Source organism: Podarcis gaigeae (genome assembly GCF_964106915.1).
Source record: "Podarcis gaigeae genome assembly, chromosome: 15".
Taxonomy (NCBI): Eukaryota; Metazoa; Chordata; class Lepidosauria; order Squamata; family Lacertidae; genus Podarcis; species Podarcis gaigeae.
The window spans coordinates 23,081,951-23,106,686 of NC_139692.1; the positions used below are offsets into that span (position 1 = coordinate 23,081,951).

General features: G+C 44.7%; 1 protein-coding gene across 1 annotated transcript; it reads left to right on the forward strand.

Annotated features, from left to right (window-relative positions):
* Nucleotides 1–270: 270 nt before the first annotated feature.
* Nucleotides 271–22,516, forward strand: TBCEL (tubulin folding cofactor E like). The gene is made up of 8 exons (XM_083714091.1): nt 271–385; nt 1,182–1,331; nt 3,724–3,863; nt 6,748–6,929; nt 9,484–9,740; nt 10,819–10,945; nt 13,116–13,232; nt 19,558–22,516. Exons 2-8 carry the CDS (start codon nt 1,199–1,201, stop codon nt 19,874–19,876), a joined length of 1,275 nt encoding a protein of 424 aa, XP_083570217.1. The 5' UTR covers nt 271–385; nt 1,182–1,198; the 3' UTR covers nt 19,877–22,516.
* The last annotated feature ends 2,220 nt before the right edge of the window (nt 22,517–24,736 follow it).

The window sequence follows — 24,736 nt, forward strand, 5'->3', positions numbered from 1 at the left end:
GCAGTGCTATTTTAAAGTCACTTAGCAGTATATTTGTCATCAGTGGTGAAAGGTTTTGTGCCAGAGGAATGTGGTGCAATCTGTAATTCTTGCATTGGATTCCTCTTGCTTAAGGGCCCTTGTGCTGGCAGGCAGAGAACATTGGATACAGCCCTGTTCTTTTAGAAGAGAGAATCAAATTGTTCAGTTTTTCTCAAAGCAAATAATGTTGCTTACAGTCTTCCTTTTCTCACCCACCTTTCACCCCCCCCCCAAAAAAAACCCCTATGCAGTGAAATACATGGACATGTGATGTTTCTCCTCTGAAAACATGGAGTGGGTTCTCCTGAATGCCATCTGCTGAGATTCACATCTGTTAATTTAGGGAGAGCTGATGCTGAGACCGGTAAGTAACCCCTTGAAATAGGCTTATAGTGTATTCTGCTTGGTTAGTCCTAAGGTGTTCTCATTTATGTGTCTTTTTGACTACTGTGGTTCATAATTGTCAAATTTTAAAATATGCACACAACCCCAAAGGGAACCTCCTGTTCAAAGGATCAGGCAGCATGTCAAGTAAACATTCTCTGCCTAGGTGGGCAGGTAGCCTAACCAGGTAAAAAGGAGCTTCCTAGGTTTCATCCCTGAGCGAGGCTGATGGGAACGTACAGCAGTGAGTGAGGTGATAACCTTTGTTGAATGGGTTTGTTTGGCTCACAGGCAGGGGCCAACAGATCTTTGATTAGCCAGACCTGTGGTTTCCAGGATCCTTCCTTCCCTCCAGTGCGGCGGCAAACAGAGTCTTATATCTAGCATCATACAGAGTTTCAGGACACCTCTGGAGTGCAGCATAATCTTAAGAGGACATCTCTCAGCCAGCTCCAGACTTTGAAGGAGGGCTTGAGTGTATCTGTCTGCTGCATTCTTGAACTGCTTGGAACGCCTCCCAAGTGCTTCCCAGAGGTGAGGGAGACACTTGCCAGCACACGTGTGTTTGTGCACCCGTGGTCGCTTGTCATTTATATCTCACATTTCCTTTATTTCTTACAGAGGGAATTCCTGACAGCCAACCCCAAACAGACAGAACGACTGCTTACTTGTGTTTTTCCAATTGGTCTCGCTTAAGTAAGAGAATGGATCCTGATATTCACTGCTGCAAAGTGTAATTTGGTTTTGTTTGTGTGTCTCCCACCCCCGAACTCTAGAATTTCAGGAAGGGACCATGGATCTGCCCAGTGGGAGAAGTTTCATGCAAGTTCTCTGTGAGAAATACAGCCCCGAAAACTTCCCGTACCGCCGTGGTCCTGGAATGGGCGTTCATGTCCCAGCTACACCTCAGGGCTCACCTATGAAAGGTACAATTTCTGGCTGCATGTTGACTTATGTAGGAGTGTGTTTCTCTTGTCTGACATTCCAAGGGACATGGCTGAAAAGTTGTTTGAGATGGGGTTACTTATTCAATCTTTCCTCCAATTATATGAATGCGGGGAGTGGCTAAACCTAGATCTAGTTTTCTTTCCATAATGCAAACTCCCCTCCCCAACACACACACACACACCATACCATGCAGCGTAATTTTAAAGTGCTGTCAGGTTGATTTGTATCGCAACCATCCCCAAAGGGAGAAGAACGAGGAAATTATTTGGGTGGAAATGATGGTAACTGAGTTTGACAGAAAAGAGCAGAATTAAGTTGAGTCAGTCAAGGACAGAATGCACCATATGTCATTCAAAATGAAACACAATGGAGTCACCTTAACAAAAACTTCCAGGCTAGTCCTCTAAAGTCTTCATTTGTGGGCCTAGAAATGATAAAAAGGTCACCTTATCCACGAACCTATTCCGTCGTCTAACATGCTGAAATAATACTGTATATGTTGCAGCAGATTGCCCGTCTCTTATTTGAGGTGCAGCCCTCAAACCTCCCTCTCCCCTCTGCTCAGCAGCTCTCAAAATGCACAGTGGATCTTACACTTGCCCTGTTCACCTTCTTACTCATTATGTTGTTGTTCACATAGAAGCACTTTAACATACAGAGAGGTAAGAGCTTACTACATGATTCCATCTTTGATGTTGCCATCAAGCGTATTCAGCAAACAGTCTTTTTGAATGTTCTTGCTGATTTCCCGTCTTCAGTGGTTGTCATAATTCACTGTCTCTGACATCTTAAATGGGGCTTGGGATCCTGTTCAGAATAACCACCTGGTTGCATAATACAATTTTTGCACATATTGGGCTCACGATGAACTCATCATGTCGAAAAAGCTGGATCCTGAGCTGGGGTATGTGATCAGGTTGTCTCAGGTTTGGGACTGTTACACTCAGTCTTCAGAAGTACACATGTCATGATTTTGCACCAAAATCAAAATTTATTTATTTATTTAAAAGCATTTATATACTGCTTAGTATTTCAAAAATATCGTTAAGTGGTTACGGTCTGAAAAACAGGACAATATATCATTAAAACAGAAACACAAGCTAAAAACAGGAGAACAGCAAAATTGAAAGCACATGAAAAGAAATTTGGACGATTCAAACAAATAAGCCTCATAAGAAAATGCCTATTTACAGAGTGGCATCCGACTCAGTCTTACTCAGAGAACTATTGAAATCAATTATTTTGTTATAATTATTATTTATTGAATTTATATACCGCCCTATACCCGCAGGTCTCAGGGTGGTTCACAGAATAAAATCAGAATATAAAACCACAAAATACATAATCAAAATAAAAACAACAAGACACACACACCCCAACACTCTGTAAAAAGGCATAGGATGTCAATCAAATCAACCAAAGGCCTGGTTAAAAAGGAATGTTTTTGCCTGGCGCTTAAAGGTGCATAAATGAAGGTGCCAGGCGAACTTCCCTGGGGAGAGCATTCCACTTCAAGGAACTGAAGTCAGGCATGACTAAAACTCATTGGTTTCAATGGGTCCACTCTGCCCTAGATAGCAACCACAGATTTGGTTTGTTTTTTATTTTATTTTAAGACATCTTCCTTCCACCAAGTGAGAGCTGAGTCAATTCATGGCATGTCAATAAAGCATCATGAAAGCAGCCCTTGATAACAAAAATAACTGACCCATATACACGTATGAATGGCAATCAGGATGAATTTTCGGTGTACCCTTACTGGGATTTCCAGGTGCTGAACCAGATGTGATTTTGCAGTCCTTGACCTGGGGACATCCTGAATAAAGTAGTGGTCTTCAACTTTTTCATGTCTGGTGACCACTGTTAATCTCAACCTTCATATGCAACCCACTTAATTCTTAACTGTAGCTATTGGCTACATCTGTCTTTCCCCCCTCCCCTCTCTCTCCTCCTCCTCATTCCAGAACTTAGAAATGGTTCCACCAGTATGAGCAGCTTAGCTTTGAGCAGAACCCAGTTTTGGGTCATCAGCCATCTTTTTTTGAAGGCCAGTGAACTAAATGACTTTGGGACAGTCTCAGTGTTATTTTTACCTATGGCTGTCTATTAAATGTCTGCAGGGAAGAAAAGTACCTGAAGGCCTGAATCTTTATAGCAAGTGAATTATCACATACAGTTGACATAAACCAGCTTGTTGAGGCAAAATTGCTTATGAATGTGATGCATTGCCCATTTCTTCATTGAGCAGTTTTTTTCACCAGTTATTGTGTGATCTGACTCTGCTTCCCCCAGCTTGTACAGGCAATTCTTTTCATCTGCTGAAATTAGACCACCCCACAAATTAATGCACTGTCATTCCTGTCTTTCCAGATCGTCTCAACCTCCCAAGTGTGCTGGTGTTGAACAGCTGTGGAATAACCTGTGCAGGGGATGAGAATGAGATCGCTGCCTTCTGTGCTCATGTGTCCGAACTGGATCTGTCTGACAATAAACTAGAAGACTGGCATGAGGTAGAGGAGATTGTTTGAACAGTTACACGGACAGCTGCTTTTGCTGCAAGCAGATTTGGCTCTTCCAGGTGGATTCTAATTCACATTTGGAAATGCCAGCTCAGCTTTATTGTGATGGACCCAAAGCTTGTTATCTTGGGAGGCTTTTGAACTTCTTCTGCATTCCATTCCTTCTCCCAACTTCCCTGGAGCATAAGCTTCCTCTTCCTGAATCAGTAAGGCCTACTCTAACTTCCATCTCTCAGCTCATGAGTCTCTTTAGGGCACCCAACACCAGTCTACTGCCCTGTGTGGCTCCTGCTAAGCTGCCACAGTTTCACCTACCATATGGGAAATAAAAAGGTAAAAGGGCCCCTGACCATTAGGTCCAGTTGTCGCCGACTCTGGGGTTGCGGCGCTCATCTCGCTTTATTGGCTGAGGGAGCCGGCGTACAGCTTCCGGGTCATGTGGCCAGCATGACTAAGCTGCTTCTGGTGAACCAGAGCAGCGCACGGAAACGCCGTTTACCTTCCTGCCGGAGCGGTACCTATTTCTCTACTTGAACTTTGACGTGCTTTCAAACTGCTAGGTTGGCAGGAGCAGGGACCAAGCAGCAGGAGCTCACCCCGTTGCGGGGATTCAAACCGCCGACCTTCTGATCGGCAAGTCCTAGGCTCTGTGGTTTAACCCACAGCGCCACCTGCGTCCCTTATATGGGAGATAGTTGCCCTCTAACTTGGTACCTGTTCAATTTCTCGGGGCTTCCATCTGGCTTGTGAAACATACTTGGCTGTTACCAGCATATGGAAAGATGGTTTCAAAGAGCTCAGTCAGCTTCATGAATTCCTTACTAGCAGTATACTTGGACCAGTGGGCAAGAGGGGTTGGAAGCTAACATTGCTGCACCCTCCTATCCAACCTTCTGAAAGCCCTTAACTGTCACTGTCTTTCCCCACCCCACCCCTGACCCTTGAGAAATTTGAATCATGCCTACTTGGACCTACATGGAGTTCTGAATGTGCTCCAGTCAATAGTATGCCAGTCTCGTGGTCATGACCGTCCAGCGGAATGGCCATGTTAGTTTGTTGCAGTGAAAGCAACAAAGATTGCATTCAAACATCAGCACATAAAGGCCTGAGATCCTGGACTCATGTGCTCCATCTTCCCCCTTCCTTCAGACACAAGAGAGGAGATGGTGGCAAAGTGCAGTTTACTGTTTTGTCTGGACCTGACAAATTATGTTTTTATGCAAAAAAAGGAATCAAATTGTGATATGGGGGCTTGGTTTGTAAGCAAACTATGGTTTGTAAGCAAACTATGGTTTGTAAGCAAACTATGATTTGTGCAAACCTTAGTTTGTCAGGTTTGAAAACTCGTCTTGTCCTGTAAGAACATAAGAGCAGCCCTGGTACAAGCCCAGCATCCCACGTCACTTCCCACAGTGGTCAACCAGGAATCCCTAGAAAGCCACAAGCCGTACACCAAGGTACCCTCTCCCACGGTTCAGAGCACGATCATCAAGAGCTCTGATTGGACAACACAGGAGGTGTGGGAAGGCAAAGACAGACATGATGGAAGTGGCTCACTCCCATTGTCTTTTCACATCCGCCAGACTGTGTGTGCATATTCTAATCCTGGAGACCAGAGGCTGTGGTACATGTGCTCACATAAGGCATTTGGGGGAATGTGTATATGTGAGGAGGTGGGTCGTTTGCTGCCATGCATGCTATATGTTGGCAAACCTTCGGGGTCACAGCCCTTCAGGGCCTGAAACTTAGGACTGGCAGGGGCCTTTCAAGCGACATTTCCAAGTCTGGCAAGCCAAAGGTCTTCTAACTAGCAACCCCAGCAATTGAATCTTGGACTGAGATTTCTGCATTGCAGGGGGTTGGACTCGATGACCCTTGGGGTCCCTTCCCACTCTACAGTTTTGTTATTCCATGATTGTTCCATGTGCAGATCAACTGCTTTGCCACTGAGCTGTGGGTACATTCCACTTGAAATAACACCCCAGTTCTCTGTTGGTTCTAAAACAATCCTGACTACATAGCCTCTGTCATTGATGCCCCAATTGCTTTATCGTGTCAGGGCCCCCCTACCACAAAAACTCGCTTGCCTGATTGTAGACTTGAGGTTCGTTCCCTATTCTTTGAGCCAGTACTACTAACGACAATTCGCTCAGTTTTGTACCACATCTCTTTGTAGCCTGTTTTGTTAAATGAGGTTGATTTTGGTTGTAAGAGAGAGCGAGGTGGATAAGGAAGTTTGTAGCAGCAACTCAAGGTAGGGATGCAAAGCCAGAGACAATATGAGATGGTCCATTGCCTGAAGGCTGCAGCCTTCTGACCACAGAACTGCTTGATTTTTTTTCCAAACTGAAGCCCTAAGATATCTAGGAATTTGCTTTGTGGAGCGGGGCAGAATGAAAACTCAGAATCTCTGGAATAAAAGTTCTTTCCTGGAAATGGAATTCAGTGCATGCAAGATGGCAGAAACAATGAATAATCCCTGGTGAAATAGCCCTTTTGATCAATGTTGGCTCTTGAGAGGCATTTTGTTCCCCCTTTAGCTGTCATTCAAGTAGATTTTATGAAGCCGGCCAGCGATCTGGTTTTTCCCCTTATCACAGATTTTTTAAAAAGAGTGCAATTAAATGAAGCATTGAGGTGAACAAGCAATTAGCCAATCAGTCTAGATCTGCAAATAGCAGCGGTATGAATTACAGATAACTATCTTGAATGCTGTTAGAATTCGTATCATTCTTTGAGTCAGTGAGCCGTACTGGGAGTTTGGGTCCCATCCTGACTTGTCCTTATCCCAGCCCCCATGGACAGAATATTTGAGATTTGATTACTGCCTGATATGCTTTTCTTTCTCCTTTTTTCTTCTTCTTTCTCTGCTCAGGTCAGTAAAATTGTGTCAAACGTCCCCCACCTGGAGTTTCTGAACCTGAGCTCCAACCCTCTGAATCTGTCGGTCTTAGAGAGGACGTGTGCTGGGTCTTTTGCCGGCATTCGGAAACTTGTGCTCAACAACAGCAAAGCATCTTGGGAAACGGTCCATACAATACTGCAAGAATTGCCAGAGTAAGCCTGGAGCAGCAAGGGCAGGTGCCCTTTACGGACAGATTGGCGTATCATACAGCAAGTAACAGAAGTTTGTGCATTGGATCAGAAGCCCCCAGTTGAAAGCTTGTTACAGCTGTGAAATTCATTTAGGAAAACAGCTATAGGGTTGCTAGTCCTACTTAGAGTAGACCCATTGAAGTTAATGGACATAACTAACCTAGTAGCTCAAAAAGTTGTACTAGTCCTCTTGCCCCCATTTAGCTGTGTTAGTCATAGCTTGAGTTGATTGCAACCTGTTGCTATCAGTCGGGCGAGTGGCTGTTCCGAAGCCTGTCATTGTTAGCAGCCTGGTGCATTTATGATAAATAGTTTGCATGTATACCATATTTTAGAATGTTCAGAGAGCTTCAGCTGCATTAATCCCTACAGTAACTCTGTAAGGTAGACCAGGATGCTGAGCTGTGTTAACCTTAGACTAAAGAGGTGGTTAATTTGCAAGCTTGTGTAGAGGCGAAGAGTTGAACCAGGACTTCCTAATATAGAAGAAAGTTTTCTTCTCTGCTCCCTACGTAGGGCTGGTCTACACAGTGTCACGTAATAAGGTGGTAGAGTGGGTTGAACCACTTTGAAGTGCAGGTAGGAGTCTATGTATATGAATGCACCATCTTCTTCAAACCTTTATTGCATTAGCATACAGCCATAGCAGGATAAGACAAAAATGCTAGAGACAAGCGACCAAACAAGATTCAAAGCGATATTACTGGCGTTATGACATTTAAATTACCCTAAGACAATAATGTAAAGATTTAGTTGCCGGCGCCGGGAATCTAAAATGCGGATGTATATAAAGCATATAATGGCCCCAAAATAGGCTCGGCACATTAGGTTAAAAAGGTAAGAAAAAAATTAAAACAGGTCCAGGTCTAGGACACACTACCCAGTCAGAGTAGCCCTGAGTTTCAAAGCCTGCACTATAAAGATTGCCACCCCACGTGAAATTTGGGGATTTGCGCCCACAAGAAGCGATTTCAAACAGTCTTCCTTAGATGTGATGGTGGATGGGATCAAGAGGAGGAGCTTAGTTCTTATTAGCTCATAAATAGGGCAGTAGAAAAAGAAATGTATGAAGTCCTCTACTTCATTCATTGTGCATGGACATAGACGCTGAGTAATAGGGGTCTTAGAATAAATCCCCTGCAAGAAGGCCGTGGGTATAGAATGGAAACGGGCCATGGTAAACGTTCTTCTCAAATTGGGCTCCGTCAGGTCTATCAAGTAGTTGGCAAGTGATCTTACCACTTTCACTTTAGGGAGCCACATGGAGAGGCGAGCTGTGGTGGACTGTGCACCAAATTCCCTGCAAGTAGCACTTCGGCATAGGCAAAGTGCTGGACTAGAACTTTTCACTCTACTGCGCTACCTTTCTCCTTTGAGGGATTTTATTTTTATGTGGTGGTGAGCATTCAGAAGTACTTGTGCTCTGCCTATAGTCTGAAGTGCTCCAGCTATATCACCTGAACAGTCCACAACCTCATTCTGCTGTATTTTAAAGGATTTGTGCCACATACAGATAATGTTATTTCCAATATCGCACTAACTCTGAACTGCCAAGTGCACTGATGCAAAGCCCTGCCCCCCAATCTTGATTTGCAGATGGTGGTGCTCCGGTGTAAATATATTATTTTCTTCTGAGATGCTATTCAATTATCAAGACCAAAAAACTTGATAATGGAGATGCTGTCCTTTGAAGGGGTGGCGAGATGGCTGGCTGACAGCTTCTGGTTAAAGATCTCCTTGCAATTTTTTTTCATAAAAATCTAGATGTCTGGTTGCAACGTTCTGGATGGGCTCCAAATCGGCGTCATTCTTCCCTATACATGCCCCCGGCCTGTTGATTGTGGTGGGTGCGGGGTTGTTTTTTATTCATTAGTAAAGGTAAAGGGACCCCTGGCCATTAGGTCCAGTTGTGGCCGACTCTGGGGTTGCGGCGCTCGTCTTGCTTTATTGGCTGAGGGAGCCGACGTACAGCTTCTGGGTCATGTGGCCAGCATGACTAAGCCGCTTCTGGTGAACCAGAGCAGTGCATGGAAATGCCGTTTACCTTCCCGCCGGAGCGGTACCTATTTATCTACTTGCACTTTGACATGCTTTCAAACTGCTAGGTTGGCAGGAGCAGGGACCGAGCAATGGGAGCTCACCCCGTTGCGGGGATTCAAACCGCCAACCTTCTGATCGGCAAGCCCTAGGCTCTGTGGTTTAACCCACAGCGCCACCTGTGTCCCTTTTTTTTATTCATTACTGCTTGTTTTTCCTTGGTAGCAGGACATTTCAACACACTGAAGTAAGAGAGTCTGGGGCGGTGTGTGGGGAGGTTACTGACATTCCTGATGTGCAAACTTTCTACGTTGCAAGGCTTGTTTTGTTTTTCTCCCAGTTTTCCTACCTTCATCCTAACACATGACAGTTCAGGAAAACGACATTGCCACTTCATTCTGCTGCATGTCTATAACTTATTTCTATTTCACTAGAAGCCTTGGATGTATAATAACATTTAATTTTTTTCTTCTTGCAGCTTGGAGGAACTCTTCCTGTGCCTTAACGACTATAAAACAGTGTCTTGTTCTCCAGTTTGTTGCCACTCTCTCAAGCTGCTCCACATAACTGACAATAATCTCAAAGACTGGACTGAAATCCGAAAGTTGGGGATAATGTTTCCATCACTGGACACGCTGGTTCTGGCCAATAACTACCTGACAGCCATTGAAGACTCAGAAGATTCTCTGGCAAGGCTGTTTCCACACTTGCGATCCATCAGTCTGCACAAGTCAGGTGAGGTCCCCAGTGAGGCATCCCCTTCTGGATCCAGATTTAAGACTTGCTATAAATCTTTCTAATATCCACACACACTTCAAATCTTGCAATTGAATGTGCTGCCTCTATCAACATGATCTTGTTAATATGGTAATGAGAAGGAAGGAAGCATTGGTCTGTGCCCACATTTAAATTTTATTTTGGTTTTATTGCTGACTCCTAAACTACACCTCATCACTTATTTCTCTGTGGACCAGTGTTCTTCAGCATCTGCCCGTGCAGTTTCCTAAAGCATGAAGTTACTGTACTGTAAAATACTACCTTGTTTACCATTGATGTATTAGCCTAGTTGACTGGCTCTTGATTGTTTTTTTGTGATCATGGACAAGGAGCGATGGGAGAGGGTATTGGGAGATACAAGCTTTTTAGAAAAATGAGGATGGCACATCTCATTAGAATTCAAATTCATTTTTTTCATTCCTCAAGCCCTATGGGTCAGGAGTGGGGCACTCCAGATGTTGCTGAACCACAGTTCCCATCAGCCCCAGCAAGCATGGCCATTGGCCAAGGGATTTTGGGAGTTGTAGTTGTGCAGCATCTGAAAGGCAAAAGGTTCCCTGTACCTAGTTTAGCTGCTTCTTATATTTTTACTGCTTGTCTGTGTATGAGAGGATGAGCGGGACACCAAAGGGATTTTCTGCTTGATTCACTAGCATGTCTTGGTTTGCCTCTGTGACAGGCTAGGTCCATGCATTTGGCAAACTGAGGCAGTCATGAAACACTAGAATCCTGAGAGGCTAGAACAGTCTTCACATCAGGCTGAGATACGTTTACATGGGTGAACATTCAAAAAATGTTCTGCCACGTCCACCCAAAAATGGAAGTGGTCCAATCCACTGTGTTACCTGATTTGACTGCATCCATAGACTAGGCTTGAGAGTAATTTATAATTCTGATTGCACATGTACTGGTGGAATGTCAATGTCTCCTTGTTTTCCCCAGTCAATTTTATGCACAGACACAAGAACACCCAATTATTTTGATTTGCTCCTTTCCAACACCTTCCTTCCCTGAACACTCCCTTTCTTTAAAGCAGGTCTGCAGTGCTGGGGAGACATCGACAAACTCAATTCTTTCCCCAAGCTCGAGGAAGTGAGGTTACTGGGTATTCCTCTTCTTCAGCCATACACCAATGAGGAGCGCAGGAAGCTGGTAATAGCCAGGTCTGCAGATGTTTTTTTGTTGTTGTTCTTGGTTGATTCTGGGTTAATGCAGCCAAAATAGTGTGGCCTTCACTAGACCTTTTGATGCCACCCTGGGCTCCATTGGGAGGAAGGGCCAGATACAAAATTAATGAATGAATAAAGCAAGCATGAATGGCTCAGATTTTTGAGCAGGTAGAGTGTGGGAGTAGCTGTGGGAAACGGCCTGTATGTGGAGTTGACAACTGTTGAGTCGTATGAGCTCTGAACTCTTTACTCCTGGGGGGAAGATAGAAGCAGCTGCCACCTTGCTTCTAAACATGCCAAAATACCATCCTTGCAGCCAAACAAGGAACTATGGGGAAATCAGACCAACAGTAAGCTTTCTGAGTCGAAGCTGTTACCTCAGTTTTGGTTAAGTGCACTGCTGAGTACCAGAGGAAGGAAGTTGTCCTGGCTTGGTTAGGGATTGGGCATTAGAATCCTTACTCATCAAAATCTTTTTAGGGGGAGTCCCCATCCATCAACATACCTTGTGGTGTTCTCACTTGTCAAAAGCAGCTTTCTTAAATGCTAATTATTTTCAAGCGCTCAGCAGGTCTTTTTCCGTAAATGCAGTTCTCTGTTCTGAACTCAGCCTCAGTTCTGGGGGACAGTGTTGATCTACAAGCCTTATTCAGGTTCCTGAACTCTTGTGGCTAGCTGTACTCTTTTTAAAAATGTTTGGATTATTGGGAATAGGTCTGATGAAAGAATTATCCCACATTTGCTACGAGCTAGCAACATAGGCTAGGTGCTGCTGAAACGAACTTCAGTGTACGTGTTCTTTGCATAAAATCTGTCATCTTGGCTAAACATGTTCATGGCTAAAACTCTGCATTTGGAACTTAAAATTATATAGCTTTGTTTACATGTTTAAAAGACAAATGCCCCACATTTCTATCTATTGAAGTAGCTTATGGAAACAATTTTTAAAAAATTATTTCGATTTAAGTATTTCATCTAATCACAAAACAACAACAACAACAATAATAATATAATAATACTTTATTAAATTTGTATACTGCCCCATACCCACAGGTCTCAGGGCTGTTACAGCATAAAATTGCAATATAAAAACACAAGTTACATTAAAAAATAATAATAACCCCCTTTCCCCAAATGCAAAATCTCAAACAGAAACCACCATTATTACAACATTTACTGGCAAATCCTTCCAAGAATTTGAGTAAATCAAAACAGCTTTCAATTGTCCTATAACTGCATCAAATTAGGCACCCAGAGGGCATGTACCAGGAGGGAATTCATTCCACTGTTCCATGGTTTGGGTGCTGCAACAGTGAAGGCCTTCTTGCTGTTGATTGCCTCCCTAACTTCCAAATGTGTGGAACTTTTGAAGGAGCTCCTCTTTTGAAGATCTCACAAAGCGATCAGGTTCATGTAGGAAAGGACGTTCATGGCCTTATCTCTAAGAATTGCCACTTTGAGTTGTGTTTGGGAAGAACAAGCCTGTGTTCCAATGATGCACTAAGACATACCATGACTCAGCCCTGGGTAATACAGAAAGAGAAGGACCAACAGAGGAACACAGCAGCCACCATCTTCGGCTTGGTCACTTGCACGTTCACACTAAGCCACAGTTTGGCTTAGCTTTATGTGTGAAGAGAGTCACTGTGTCATAAAATACCTCCCTAACATTTGACAATTCCCCATCTTCCCCCCCTCCCCCCCGCTTCCTTTTTGCATTTGTGGAAGTCTTATGAGTATACCGCTATCAGACATGACCAAAACATTTGCGTCTCTAACTTGCTTTCCTGTCCTTACCTGAGGGTTGGCTGCCCTTCTGTTTGAATTCTGCACAATCAGGAGGCAACACTTAACAAACGCCTTGCTGAACTTACAATACATTGAGTGCCAGTATTTATTTATTTTTTTAAAAACCCTCTTTTGAAATCCTGTCACATATGCATTTATGTTCAAATTGTAACATGTGGTTTCGGATTAAATTCTCTTCGCCAAGGCACCTGCATAATAAAACACATTTCCTTTAAGAGTTCATGTTTTCAATTATCTGGGGAAATCCCATGGGAACGCAATATTCATCATTTTGCTGTTGCCTGTTAAATTTGGGGGTGTATTCTTTTTTCCCTTCTCGAGATGGTAACATTTCCACCTCTTTTGAACATGGCAGGTTACCGTCTATCAATAAGCTGAACGGGAGTGTCATTTTGGAAGGAGAGCGAGAGGACTCTGAGAGGTTTTTTATTCGTTACTACATGGACTTTCCACAAGAGGAAGCCCCTTTCAGGTGAGAACCTCTGGTCCCAGAAGTTTTAGAATAGGAAATGAGTTTGTTTAAAGCCCTTGAGTCATTCCTAGAAACTATGAGCTGTAAACTGAGATCTCACCTTTGCCACATGCTCATTAGATGCCCTATCTGTCATCAGTGTAGATATAATAATACTGACCTTCCTTTCAAGGGTGTTGTAAGGATTGCTGAATCTAAAATGCTAGATGAATGTTAAATTATATGGTCAAAGTGTGAATATTTTCACCTGTTTATCATTTATACCATATTGTCAGTGTCCCTGGCACCTTACAGTTTTATGTGGGCAGGATGTGGCTGTTAGTTCTGTGTAGGCGATTGATATTCCCACCTCACTAAGCTGAGCCCCTACTGAGAAGTCAGCATCCTCTGGGAATGGGTTCCAGTCCGTCAGTTCGGTGCCAGCACTCAGTGGCTAATCCTCTTGCCATCTGGTGTTTAAGCGCCCTTGAGCTCTAGAGACGTATGTGCCCAAACCGAATGTGTTTCGATGGCATCACCTGTGTGCATTTTCATCCTTCATTCGCAAAGGAGTGAAAACTTGGCCATGCTCCAAGCCATCAGTTGGAATGCCTGACCACTCGTTGGCACTTTGCATTCCCAAGCACAAGAGCAGTTTTGAAAAGGGTTCCTTGTTCTCTCTCTCTCTCTCTCTGGGGCAGAGTCAGGTGTGTGGGCTGACCTGACCACTGGAGAAAGGTGTGGGGTTAAGAGGAGAAGGCAGGAGGCCCAGGTGCAGAGAGGCCACTCCAGCATGGGGGCTGATACAACTTGGTGGCAGCCTTCTCTAATGGCACCAGAGTGTACTAACCTGTATAAAGGAATCCTTCAAAAACTTTTCTTAAAAAAGCCGCAGTGTGCAACGAGCAGTTCACAGGCCAGCACTTCCTGGAGCAGTCTGTCTTGTAAAAGGGAAGGGGAAAGTCTTTCGAGATCCATAGAAGTGAGTTGAGGGTGGGAACGCAGGCCAGAAGGGATGGAGGAAAAGGGCTTAGGGAGATCTCTGTGGCAAAATGTCCTCCTATGTTTTGAGGCCCTGTTGAGTGGAAGACTGTAGGTTCTGTCTGTGTGACCCCTATGAATAACTTGATTGGAGAACAATACAAACACCTGCCTGTTTACTTAGGGGTTACGTTCAAGTGAAATCGTGTATATTTGAAACACCATTTTAAAAGCCTGCAAACCCACCACCCCTCCCCTTTTCGTGACATTTGTGGGTCACTTTCAGGTTCAGCGCAACATGCGCATGCACGGTCATGCACATACCAGATGGCCCTAAAACAGCCGCTGCCTGTACAAAATATATTTCAACCTTTTTCCTTGACTTCTGCATTAACAGTCGTACATTCCTGTGGAATGGGGGGCCGTGCTATTGTGAAATGCTCAAATCTGACCCTCTGTGGGGTGTTCCATTTAAGGTTGGGGTGAAACACCTCTCCCCTCGTTTCTCAAAAAGTATGTCCCATTCTTCTCCTGCTTTCTTTATGTGAGTGGGGAGGAATTCCTTTGAAATTCCCAGGAGTTGTTTCCTGCTTACGTTACTGGATCTCTCTGGAAAGTGTGGGCAAACAAGAAGACCTGGAGGGAGCGTTGTGACATTTCCCACCAACCCCACTTCCCAGAATGCTTTGGAGTGATGTGATGTTGCAAGGCATTTTAGGAAGTGCGGCCTGTGGGAACCTATGGGTATCACCCCACATGGCTTTTCTTAATGTTGAATAGCAGGGAGGAAATGGCCACTCAGAAGTGGCAATTCCACCCTGAAATATTTTGATAAATTCTCCTCCCCCACCATCCCACAAAGCAAATTATATTCCGCCCCCCCAGGAGGTTTTTGTTTCCTCCTCCCTCACCCACCCAACAAATGGTCAAGAAGTATTTCTTTCAACACTTTTCTAGCATCGTTGTCATTTTGTGTGTCGATTTTTGCTTCCGTTCTAGAAAGCTGTTTTCTGCCTTTTCCAAAGAAGTTTCACGTAGGAAGCAAGGGGAGCTCTGATCCTCCCCCCGCCCACCTGCTCCCCGGTTCATAGCCTTTTAAAAATGCTGCAACCCCTCCCATCCTTCTGTGCTCAATGGCCCTTTTGTCCGAATGCCCTCATCTGTGTGGGGTCTCTAAAAGACTTGTGCGCCCATTGAAAGCTGTTTTTCCGCTCCACAGAGCTAGTGTGCCATTTCAGGGATATCCATGGACGAGGCTGCACATGGCTGGGGTGGTCTCCCCAGTGGCAAGGGTTCAGGTTCCACATCCTAGGCCTTTGGCCCATGATCGATGTTCAACCTGTGGTTGTGTACGTTTTCCCCACCCTGCACCCCATTTCATTCTGGGCCTCCCTCTCCAGCCCATATTACAAACAAAAGCCTCTCTATCTCTTTAGCCCTCCAGTTCTTCCAGGGCTGTGACCTTTACATGAGCAGTGTCAGTCCTCTGCACCTACACACCCAAAACAACGACATTTAATTCATTGGTTGAGTCCTGCTTGTGACATACATATAGTGAAATAAAAATCACACACTTTAGTCACATTATTGAATTTGCAAGAACTTTGGTTGAGTTCTGCGTGTGACATAGAGTGAAATAAAAATCACACATTTTAGTCACATTATTGAATTTGCAATAACTTTGATGCTTGAGGAGTAAAGCATAGCAGCCATAGTGCAGAAGAACAAATAGCAATTCAGGGCACTGACTTTTTATTCCAGACCACCAAATGACCTGGTTTCTGAGCCAGCAACAGTGTTCTGAAGAATTGCCTCCTGTGATATGAATCCACATAAGCCCACAACTTACATGGAGGCTATGCTTCAGGGATCGACCCTAAAGCAAAAATCGTGTATAGTCAATACACATTGGGTTCAATGGTGGGTGGGGATGCTAAGGTCATTTTTCCTGGATGCCCATTCATTCATTCATTCATTCACTTTGCCAAGCATGCACAACTTAATGCACACAAGTTAAACACATAAGCTGAAGGCTTACTATACTTGATCCTGGAGAACTACTGGGGCCCTGCTCTGTGTCTCCCTACCTACCCTCATCTGCTGGAGGTTGCAAGACAAAGGAGCTTGTAATAGTGTCATGCTGTTTTTATGAGATTTGTTCACTAGATGTTATATATTTGCTTTTAACATTGTTTTAATTTTATTATAGCTTAATTTGTTTTTTATTGTTTTGAACATGTTTTTAGCTTACGTGCTATATCCATGTCTGTTTGAATTTTTGTTAGCCAGCTTGAGTCCTGGTTCTGGAGGAAAGCAGGATATAAATAAATAAAATAGTAATAGTAACAATATTTTCTGTTTCAGCGCTGAGGTGCTGAAATGCCCCATCACTGCTCTCCTTTCAACAGGCCCTTTTAAATAGTTATTTTAATTATATCATTTGGTAATATTTAAAATGTTTGTAGGTTTGCTGCTTCAACATTTTAATTCATTTTTTATTCATTTTGAAAATGAAAGACACTTCATTGTTTTCAGAATTTTGGTTGCAAACAAGATTGCTAGAAACTTGTGTGTGAGGATGTTTTTTTTTTTTTCTTTAAGGGCCATGACTTGTAGGAAATGCTGATCCAGCACTATGCAGATGTGCTGTTCATAGGAAAGCATACGTGCTAGGCATGTGAGAGCCAAGCTGAAAATGCGGGAAGCAAAATGTACTGGAAATGGCCATCTTTCTCATTTTGGGATAGAGGCTGGCCTTAGAAATGACCTCTCTCAGTAGTTTCAAGCCAAGTTGAAGGAAATCCTTCTGTAGCCCCAAGTTTCCAATTCTTCCGCTTCATTTTGCTTTCTTCTTAGCCTGCTTGTTTTTTTCCTATATGGTTTTTGGACCTGGGGACAACAGGAACAGCACCTCTGCTGATTGAGATGTTGTTTCCAAGGACTCTCAAAAGTGTGCTTTCGCCATGCTCCGTGTAAGGCAGGCTTTTGTCCAGATTTGCTCTGTCACTTGTACCTCTGCCCTAGTAGACCCTGCTATATACAGTGGTACCTCGGGTTACATACACTTCAGGTTACAGACCCTCCTAACCCAGAAATAGTACCTCGGGTTAAGAACTTTGCTTCAGGATGAGAACAGAAATCATGCTGCCGCTGTGCGGCAGCAGCAGGAGGCCCCATTAGCTAAAATGGTGCTTCAGGTTAAGAACAGTTTCAGGTTAAGAACAGACCTCCAGAACGAATTAAGTACTTAACCCAAGGTACCACTATAACCACAGAAGCAGTTTGGGGGGCCCATGGTGTGTTAAGCCGTGGAAGCCGCTACAAAGTGCTTGGTGCAGGTTGAAGTGTTGAAAAGCACTCTGGGAAGCTCCTTCCCCGTTAACTTTACCCGCTACAGTCCTAGGCGACGGCCCCTTTTCCGAAACGCATATCTTCCTCCATCTTTGCCAAGTAATAGTTTCCCATGCGGGCTGTTCCTATCTGCCGATTTGCAAGAGCAGGCACAGCTGCCTCTGCTGGAGCCTTCCGCCCTGATAAAGGCCGTTTGTGTCCAAGATGCTGGGGAAATCATAGCGCACTGCGTCGGTTACCTCATCCTCCGGGCAGACAGAGGCTTCGCTGTTGAGAGAGCATTCCTACATTTAACATGAGTCCCTCGGGGGGCCTCCCTCTTCCGTTGCCAGGCTCCATCATCCTCTTGACAGGAGCAGTGACACAGCAGCGATCACGTTTAAGCCCCCGAGTCGGACAGGAGACAAAAGGAGCTTTCAGTCCCGGGCATCGTCTGGAGACTCTGAAATGTTACCTCCTCTCAGCCACTCTTTGTCTTTGTTATTTCAATTACCTTGTGCTTCGGGTTGACTTTTTGCCACTTTCCCAGCCCCGGCAGAAGAGACTCTGCCTCCTCATTACCAATCGGAGAGATACCTGAAGTGAGGGCGATGGGAGGGGAGAAGCGAGGAAACACTGATCTCTCTCTCTCTCTCTACCCAGGAGCCCAGAACAAAAGAGCATCTCTGGGAAGATGGTGAAACTTGCTGAGCAGGTTCATGGCTGTCCAGGCAGACACAGCTCTCGGCTTTTCCCCTTTGCTCCTGATTTTTTTTGGGGGGGGGGGCACAGATACCTTGATGGCATATTTGATGGCGGAATGAAATGCAGGGCATTTGCCTAGATCAGAGTGCAAAGTAGGGGAAAGTAATATTAACAGCTGCTAAAGCAACGTTGAACCATGTAGAGTTTTAACTTTGAAAGAATTAGGAGGAGAAGGGCTGATTTCTGCATGTTCAGTGAGAGCAGGAGGCGAGACTCTGTCACTGCTGCATCCTCACTTAGGTTATGTGCCTGCCCACTAGTACGGCAAAGAACTCTCGGTCACTAGCAGCACTGCTAAGGTGGAAATTCAGGAGCCGCAAGACTGTGTACCTGTTGCTGTTAGAATGTTCCATCAGCAGCAACCAGCAGGGCTTTGAGCTTGCTTACCATAAGAGAGACAGTCTCTCTGAACAGTGAAAACAGCGAGTTTCAGCAGTGCTGTGCACAGTCACCACTCTGGGCTTGCCCCAAATCTTACAAATCTCTCACTGCATGGGTCAGTCCCAAGAATTCCAGTTAATTTACTTAATGACACATAATAACATATCAGGAAGTTTTTAATGCTTAATGTTTTACTACGTATTTTATATATTGCTGTAAGCCACCCAAAGTGGCTGGGAAAACCCAGCCAGATGGGCAGGGTATAAATATTATTATTATTATTATTACAAGAAATGCTTCCTAAAAGTTGTAGCAGGGAAATTCATAAAATTGAGAGCATAGAAGTGACAAGTCCATTGGCTTCTGCATAGTTTGGGGGGTCCAGTTCCAGATTCTGGACCCTTTTAAAAATTCAAAATGTTGTAAATCCAGGGTACCTAAAGGATTATCTCCTCTCACTCAAACATTCTTGTTCTTTGAGTTCATCTTCAGAAGTTTAAGGGTCCCCTCACAATTTGAGGAACAGTGACTAATACCTTTCCCCCATAGTGGGCTCTGGGGTGCTGAAATGTCCTTCCTAAGGGTTTCTTGGTCCTCTTTGCTGTTGGTCCCTTCTGGCGGCAAACAAATGATTTTTCCTTTCTTCTCCCCACAAGGCTATTTGAAGCTGTTTTAGCTGCTGTAGTGGGATTTCTCTTCCTCTTGGTTTTATCAGTTCCTCTGCCATTCCAGTGATTTTTGCTTTAATTTTAAGCTTCTGTTTTCTGCATCTAGCCTCCTTGAAGGGCTTTGATGCAAGAATTATTTTAATAAAGCAACTTCATAGCCAAGAGCACTGAGTGCGGGGATTTGCGGCACCGGTTGTAACACCCGTCTCTTTCTCTCTCAGGTATCATGAGCTAGTGACAAAATACGGTAAGTTGGAAAAGCTGGCGGTGGTGGACTTGCGGCCCCAGAGCAGCGCCAAAGTCGAGGTTCACTTCAGAGACCAGGTGGAGGAGATGACCATACGCCTGGACCAGACGGTAGCAGAACTAAAGAAACAATTGAAAGCGTTGGTCCAGCTCCCGACCAGCAACATGCATGTCACTTACTTTGACCACGAAGCTCCTTTCGGCCCCGAGGAGATGAAGTACAACTCGCGGGCTCTGCACTCTTACGGCATTCGGGATGGAGATAAAATCTATGTGGACTCCAAAGCCAAATAGCCTGCCCCCATCTCCAGGGGGTTCACGGCCACCTCATGTACACAAATTGAGGACTTTCTGGAAGTGGGGGGATTCGTTTTGGTTTGTCGTTTGAGGTTTGGTTTTCTATACGTACCAGGTAGCTTCTCCAGCAGGCCCAGATCCGTGAGAGGTGCGCTGCGACCCAATGCAGATTGCGGTGGCGGCGAATTGTTAAGAGGAGGTGACTGACTTCAAGCGTGTGTGTGCGGCTTTTCTTTGGTTTCTCCCCAGCTGCTCCAGTATTCCTGTGAACTTAGCATGAAAGTCTTTCTTCAAAGCTTTAAGAGGGTCCTTGCAGTCACACAAGTCGGGGAGCTCGGGCTTTCAGGCCATACACAGGGTACGTGTTGAAAAGGTTTTGTGTGGCTCAGTAGCCGGGCTCCAATTACAAGTGGCAGAATTGGTGCCCCTTCACCTGGGTGGCCTCTCAATCTCTTTGTTCCCGGAGGGTTAGGTTGGAAGGGGGATGTTCTATAAGCAGTGTTTTACTAGACTTTGGTCTACTGGATATCAGTGCCCTTCTGGATTTCACTTACGCTGAAGGAGATCAAAACTTTGACAGGGGTTGACATGTGCGCCCGCACACACACACACACACACTGCAACTTGCAGGGCACTCTGCTAAATCACAATCACTTGCATAACCTTTTTGGCTTGCTGACTCTCAAGGGTGTCGTAGGGGCCAGACTCAGTGCAGATAGTGCCGGGCATTTAAATGGGAGCCTCTTTGTCTCATGGGCAAGTTCATGTTGGTCACCCGGTCATGTGTTCGATCTGTTTTGTGAAGGCTCGCTCTCCACTGCTGAGATACCTCTCTCAGCTTGCAGGCAGCTCTTAACGGACTGCCACCATCCTTGTGGCTGAAGAACCCCAAAACCCTTGCATTTTTTAAAAAAACATAGCATTCTTTTATCATACCCTTCTTCCAAGGAGCCACGGGTGAGGTACATGTTTCTCCCCCCAAAAAATAAAATTCTTTTTTGTTTTATAATAACCCTGTGAGAGAAAATGGCTCTCTCAAGGTCACCCAAGGAGTTTTACAGCTAACTGGCAATCTGAACCTGAGTCTCTCGGATCCAAGTCCTGTGCTAAGCTGCTACACCGCAGTGGAAACCAAAGGCCAGGCCTTCCTCCCCGCCCTGCAATTTGCTCATAAATTAGCACTTTTTTTAAAGCCAACGCAGAGATGCAACAGACGTACAGGTCCTCTGAGGTCCCTGGGTCCTGTCTCTGCATGAGTCAGTTTTCTAGCCTTGCCTTTTACTACTTGAAAGGTGTATTGGAGTGGTGAGTTTTACGGGGCCAACACCGGTGAGCTCCTCTTACATGCCGTAGAAGCAAGCCCACCCCCCACCCCCAAATCTTGTGAGAAGGGGCAGATGCACCATTTACTGAGGAGTATAGGAAACTGTCATAAAGAGTAAAAGGCTGCCCCCTGTTCTTGGAGATGTCTTCTACCCACTTTTGCGTAGCTCAACATCATGTTTATGATTCTTATAGGAAAAAAAGAATTTTTTTTCTTTTCTTTTTTTGGAAGAATGCTTGCTTTGTAAATCAGACAGGGCTCTCTCCCTCAGCAGTGCCCTTCCACGCTCATCTGTCAGCTTGACAAGTTGAAAACTGGAGAATTGCTCAGTTTTACACATGTACATTTAAAGGAGGGGAGGGAGGAAGTGGGCTTCCCCGCTCCGCCACCCCCCAGCAGTGTCGCTAAGCTCTTGTTACCCATAAACTTTTGACCTTCCTTACTTAGCTTCTCATGCAAGGTTTCTTTCCCATAATTCCTCTGTTCTCTGGTGGGAGGGCTTCTTTTTATATACGTACATCTATCCCAGAGTTTGTGCATTTTCTTCCCCTGCGGTGTGCAAAACAAAATCCCAGTAATCTTATTTTTATTTATATTTATGGTAAAAGTCCTGCCTGAACACCAAGCGTAGAAAAGAGGGCAGGATTTTTTTAAAAAATGCAAATCTCCTCTCCTATGACCATATAAAGATGAGCAATATAGAGCAAACCAAGGCTTGCATGTGGAATGTGGTAGTCCATTCTCTTTTATTTCACTGACTCCAGTAAGAAATAATTACCTATGTATTATGTGGAGTCATTCCAGGACATTGTGTTGATGAACTGGCACTGGGCTTTATAAGCTGAGACAGAGCTGAGGTTCTTTCCTGTCCATTTGGGTAGCAAAGCTCCAAACCAACGCTTTGTTTATGATGTGTGTGTGTGGGTATATGTATCTATGTATGTATATATACACATAATGGGAAATGGCAATGTTAATAAGATATTTTATTATAAAGCAAAGTTTTATTGAAAGATAAGGTTGTGTAATAATATTAGATTATTATTTTATCTGTGGACCTACTGTATGAAGTATGTTAGCCCCGTAATCTGGGCCGCCGAAAGACTTTAGACTGTAAAGAAGTGGCCATTTGGGTTGTGCAGAACAGTATTTCCCATCTTCCTCCTGCCCATCTCCAAGCCCAATATTTATACAGTAGTAACAGGAATTTAATGAAATATTTGTAACTGGTGGACATCCGACTGCACAGGTGTCTGTGTCTTAGAAGGAAACATTCCACATATTAAAAGTTTATGAAGTGATTCACTGAAGAACCATGTATGTGTTTCTGTTATCAAAAGAGACTGCCATCTCAACCGTGTTTATGTGTGCCTGTGAGAGAGATACCCAAACTTGTGTGAACGCTGTACATAATTTAAAGGGGGGAGAAAGAGAATGGAATTTTGCAGCTTGTATAATTTATGCAAATCAAGCAAGTTTTGCATGTGTTTACATTATTCTGCTAGTCATGAGGGAGAAGGAAGGGGAAGCAAGACTGTCCTTGGCCATCTCTCTTCTGAGACTCCAGCTGTGCGTTTCCATTCGGAAAAGCTAGAAACTTTTTTTTTACCGCTTGTTTTCTTTGGTATCTACTGTAATGTTCTGAAGGTGTTCGGCACTTGTGCAAAAGCCATGCTGTTCTGGAAAAACCCACCAAGATTGAGGGAAGCAGTACAGTGGTACCTTGGTTCTCAAACTTAATCCGTTCCGGTAAAAGGTAAAGGTAAAGGTACCCCTGCCCGTACGGGCCAGTCTTGACAGACTCTGGGGTTGTGCGCCCATCTCACTCAAGAGGCCAGGGGCCAGCGCTGTCCGGAGACAGTTCCGGGTCACGTGGCCAGCGTGACATCGCTGCTCTGGCGAGCCAGAGCCGCACACGGAAACGCCGTTTACCTTCCCGCTGGTAAGCGGTCCCTATTTATCTACTTGCACCCGGAGGTGCTTTCGAACTGCTAGGTTGGCAGGCGCTGGGACCGAGCAGCGGGAGCGCACCCCGCCGCAGGGATTCGAACCGCCGACCTTTCGATCGGCAAGTCCTAGGCGCTGAGGCTTTAACTCACAGCGCCACCTGCATCCCTAATCCGTTCCGGTAGTCCTTTCCAAAACCAAGACGCGCTTTCCCATTGAAAGTAATGCAAAATGGATTAATCCGTTCCATTTTAAAACAACCCCTAAAACAGCAATTTAACATGGATTTTTCTAACTGAGACCATTGATCCATAAAATGAAAGCAATAAACAATGTACTGCAGTCACACCTTCAGTCAGTCAGAACTGGGTTCCACACAGTCACAAAAACAAAACAAAAAAAGAGCTGCAAAAACAAAAATGCTAAATAAATAGCAAAAACAGACAGACCTAAGTATAACACTCAAAACGGAAGCGTGGCACTCAAATCGGAAGCATAACACTCAAAACTGAGCACGTTCAGCTTCCGGAAAAAGTTCACAAACTGGAACACTTCTGGGTTTGCAGTGTTTGGGTTCCAAGTTGTTTGAGTACCAAGGCGTTTGAGAACCAAGGTACCACTGTAATCTTAAAGTTTTGTTGTTTAACCAGATGGTTGCAAGGTGGGAGAAGGTTTAGAAAAAGGGAGTAAGCTTCATGTAACACTAGCCCTCTCAAACACACACACACCCTGCCCAGATGTAATTTCTTTGGCAGGATTAACATGGTAAAGCTAGTGGACCATTATAGTTTGCAAATGGCACCAATCCCACAAGACAGCATTCTCCAGCTATCCACATCCTGCACACGGCACTGATCTGAACATGCACTTTGGTGTTACTTTTTTTAAAAAAAATGCACCCCCAAAAAGGAGAGAAATTGTGCACATCCTTGCCATGCTTTGATTGTGGAACTGCACAAAATGTTTACAACCAGTACTGATGATGCCATATTGGAGTGTCTCTGTGTGAAGTTCCTCACTGGAGGCCAATCTTGGTGTTTCGTTGAAGAATATATGTGCGACAGCCACTTCATACAATAGCACCTACCCGACAAACAGGCGAGCGCACTGTTGCATAAAATAAAAGGTAAAGGTACCCCTGCCCGTATGGGCCAGTCTTGCCAGACTCTAGGGTTGTGCGCTCATCTCACTCTATAGGCCGGGAGCCAGCGCTGTCCTCAGATACTTCCAGGTCACGTGGCCAGCGTGACAAGCTGCATCTGGCGAGCCAGTGCAGCACACGGAACGCCGTTTACCTTCCCGCTGGTAAGCGGTCCCTATTTATCTACTTGCACCCGGGGGTGCTTTCGAACTGCTAGGTTGGCAGGCGCTGGGACCGAACAACGGGAGCGCACCCCACCGTGGGGATTCGAACCGCCGACCATGCAATCGGCAAGTCCTAGGCGCTGAGGTTCTACCCACAGCGCCACCCGCGTCCCCGTTGCATAAAATGGCTATCGTTAAATATTATTGATGAATTGCCTTTCTAAACAGCCATCTCAAGGTGGTTTTCAAACAACCATCTGCAGGCAAATGTAAATGTGCAA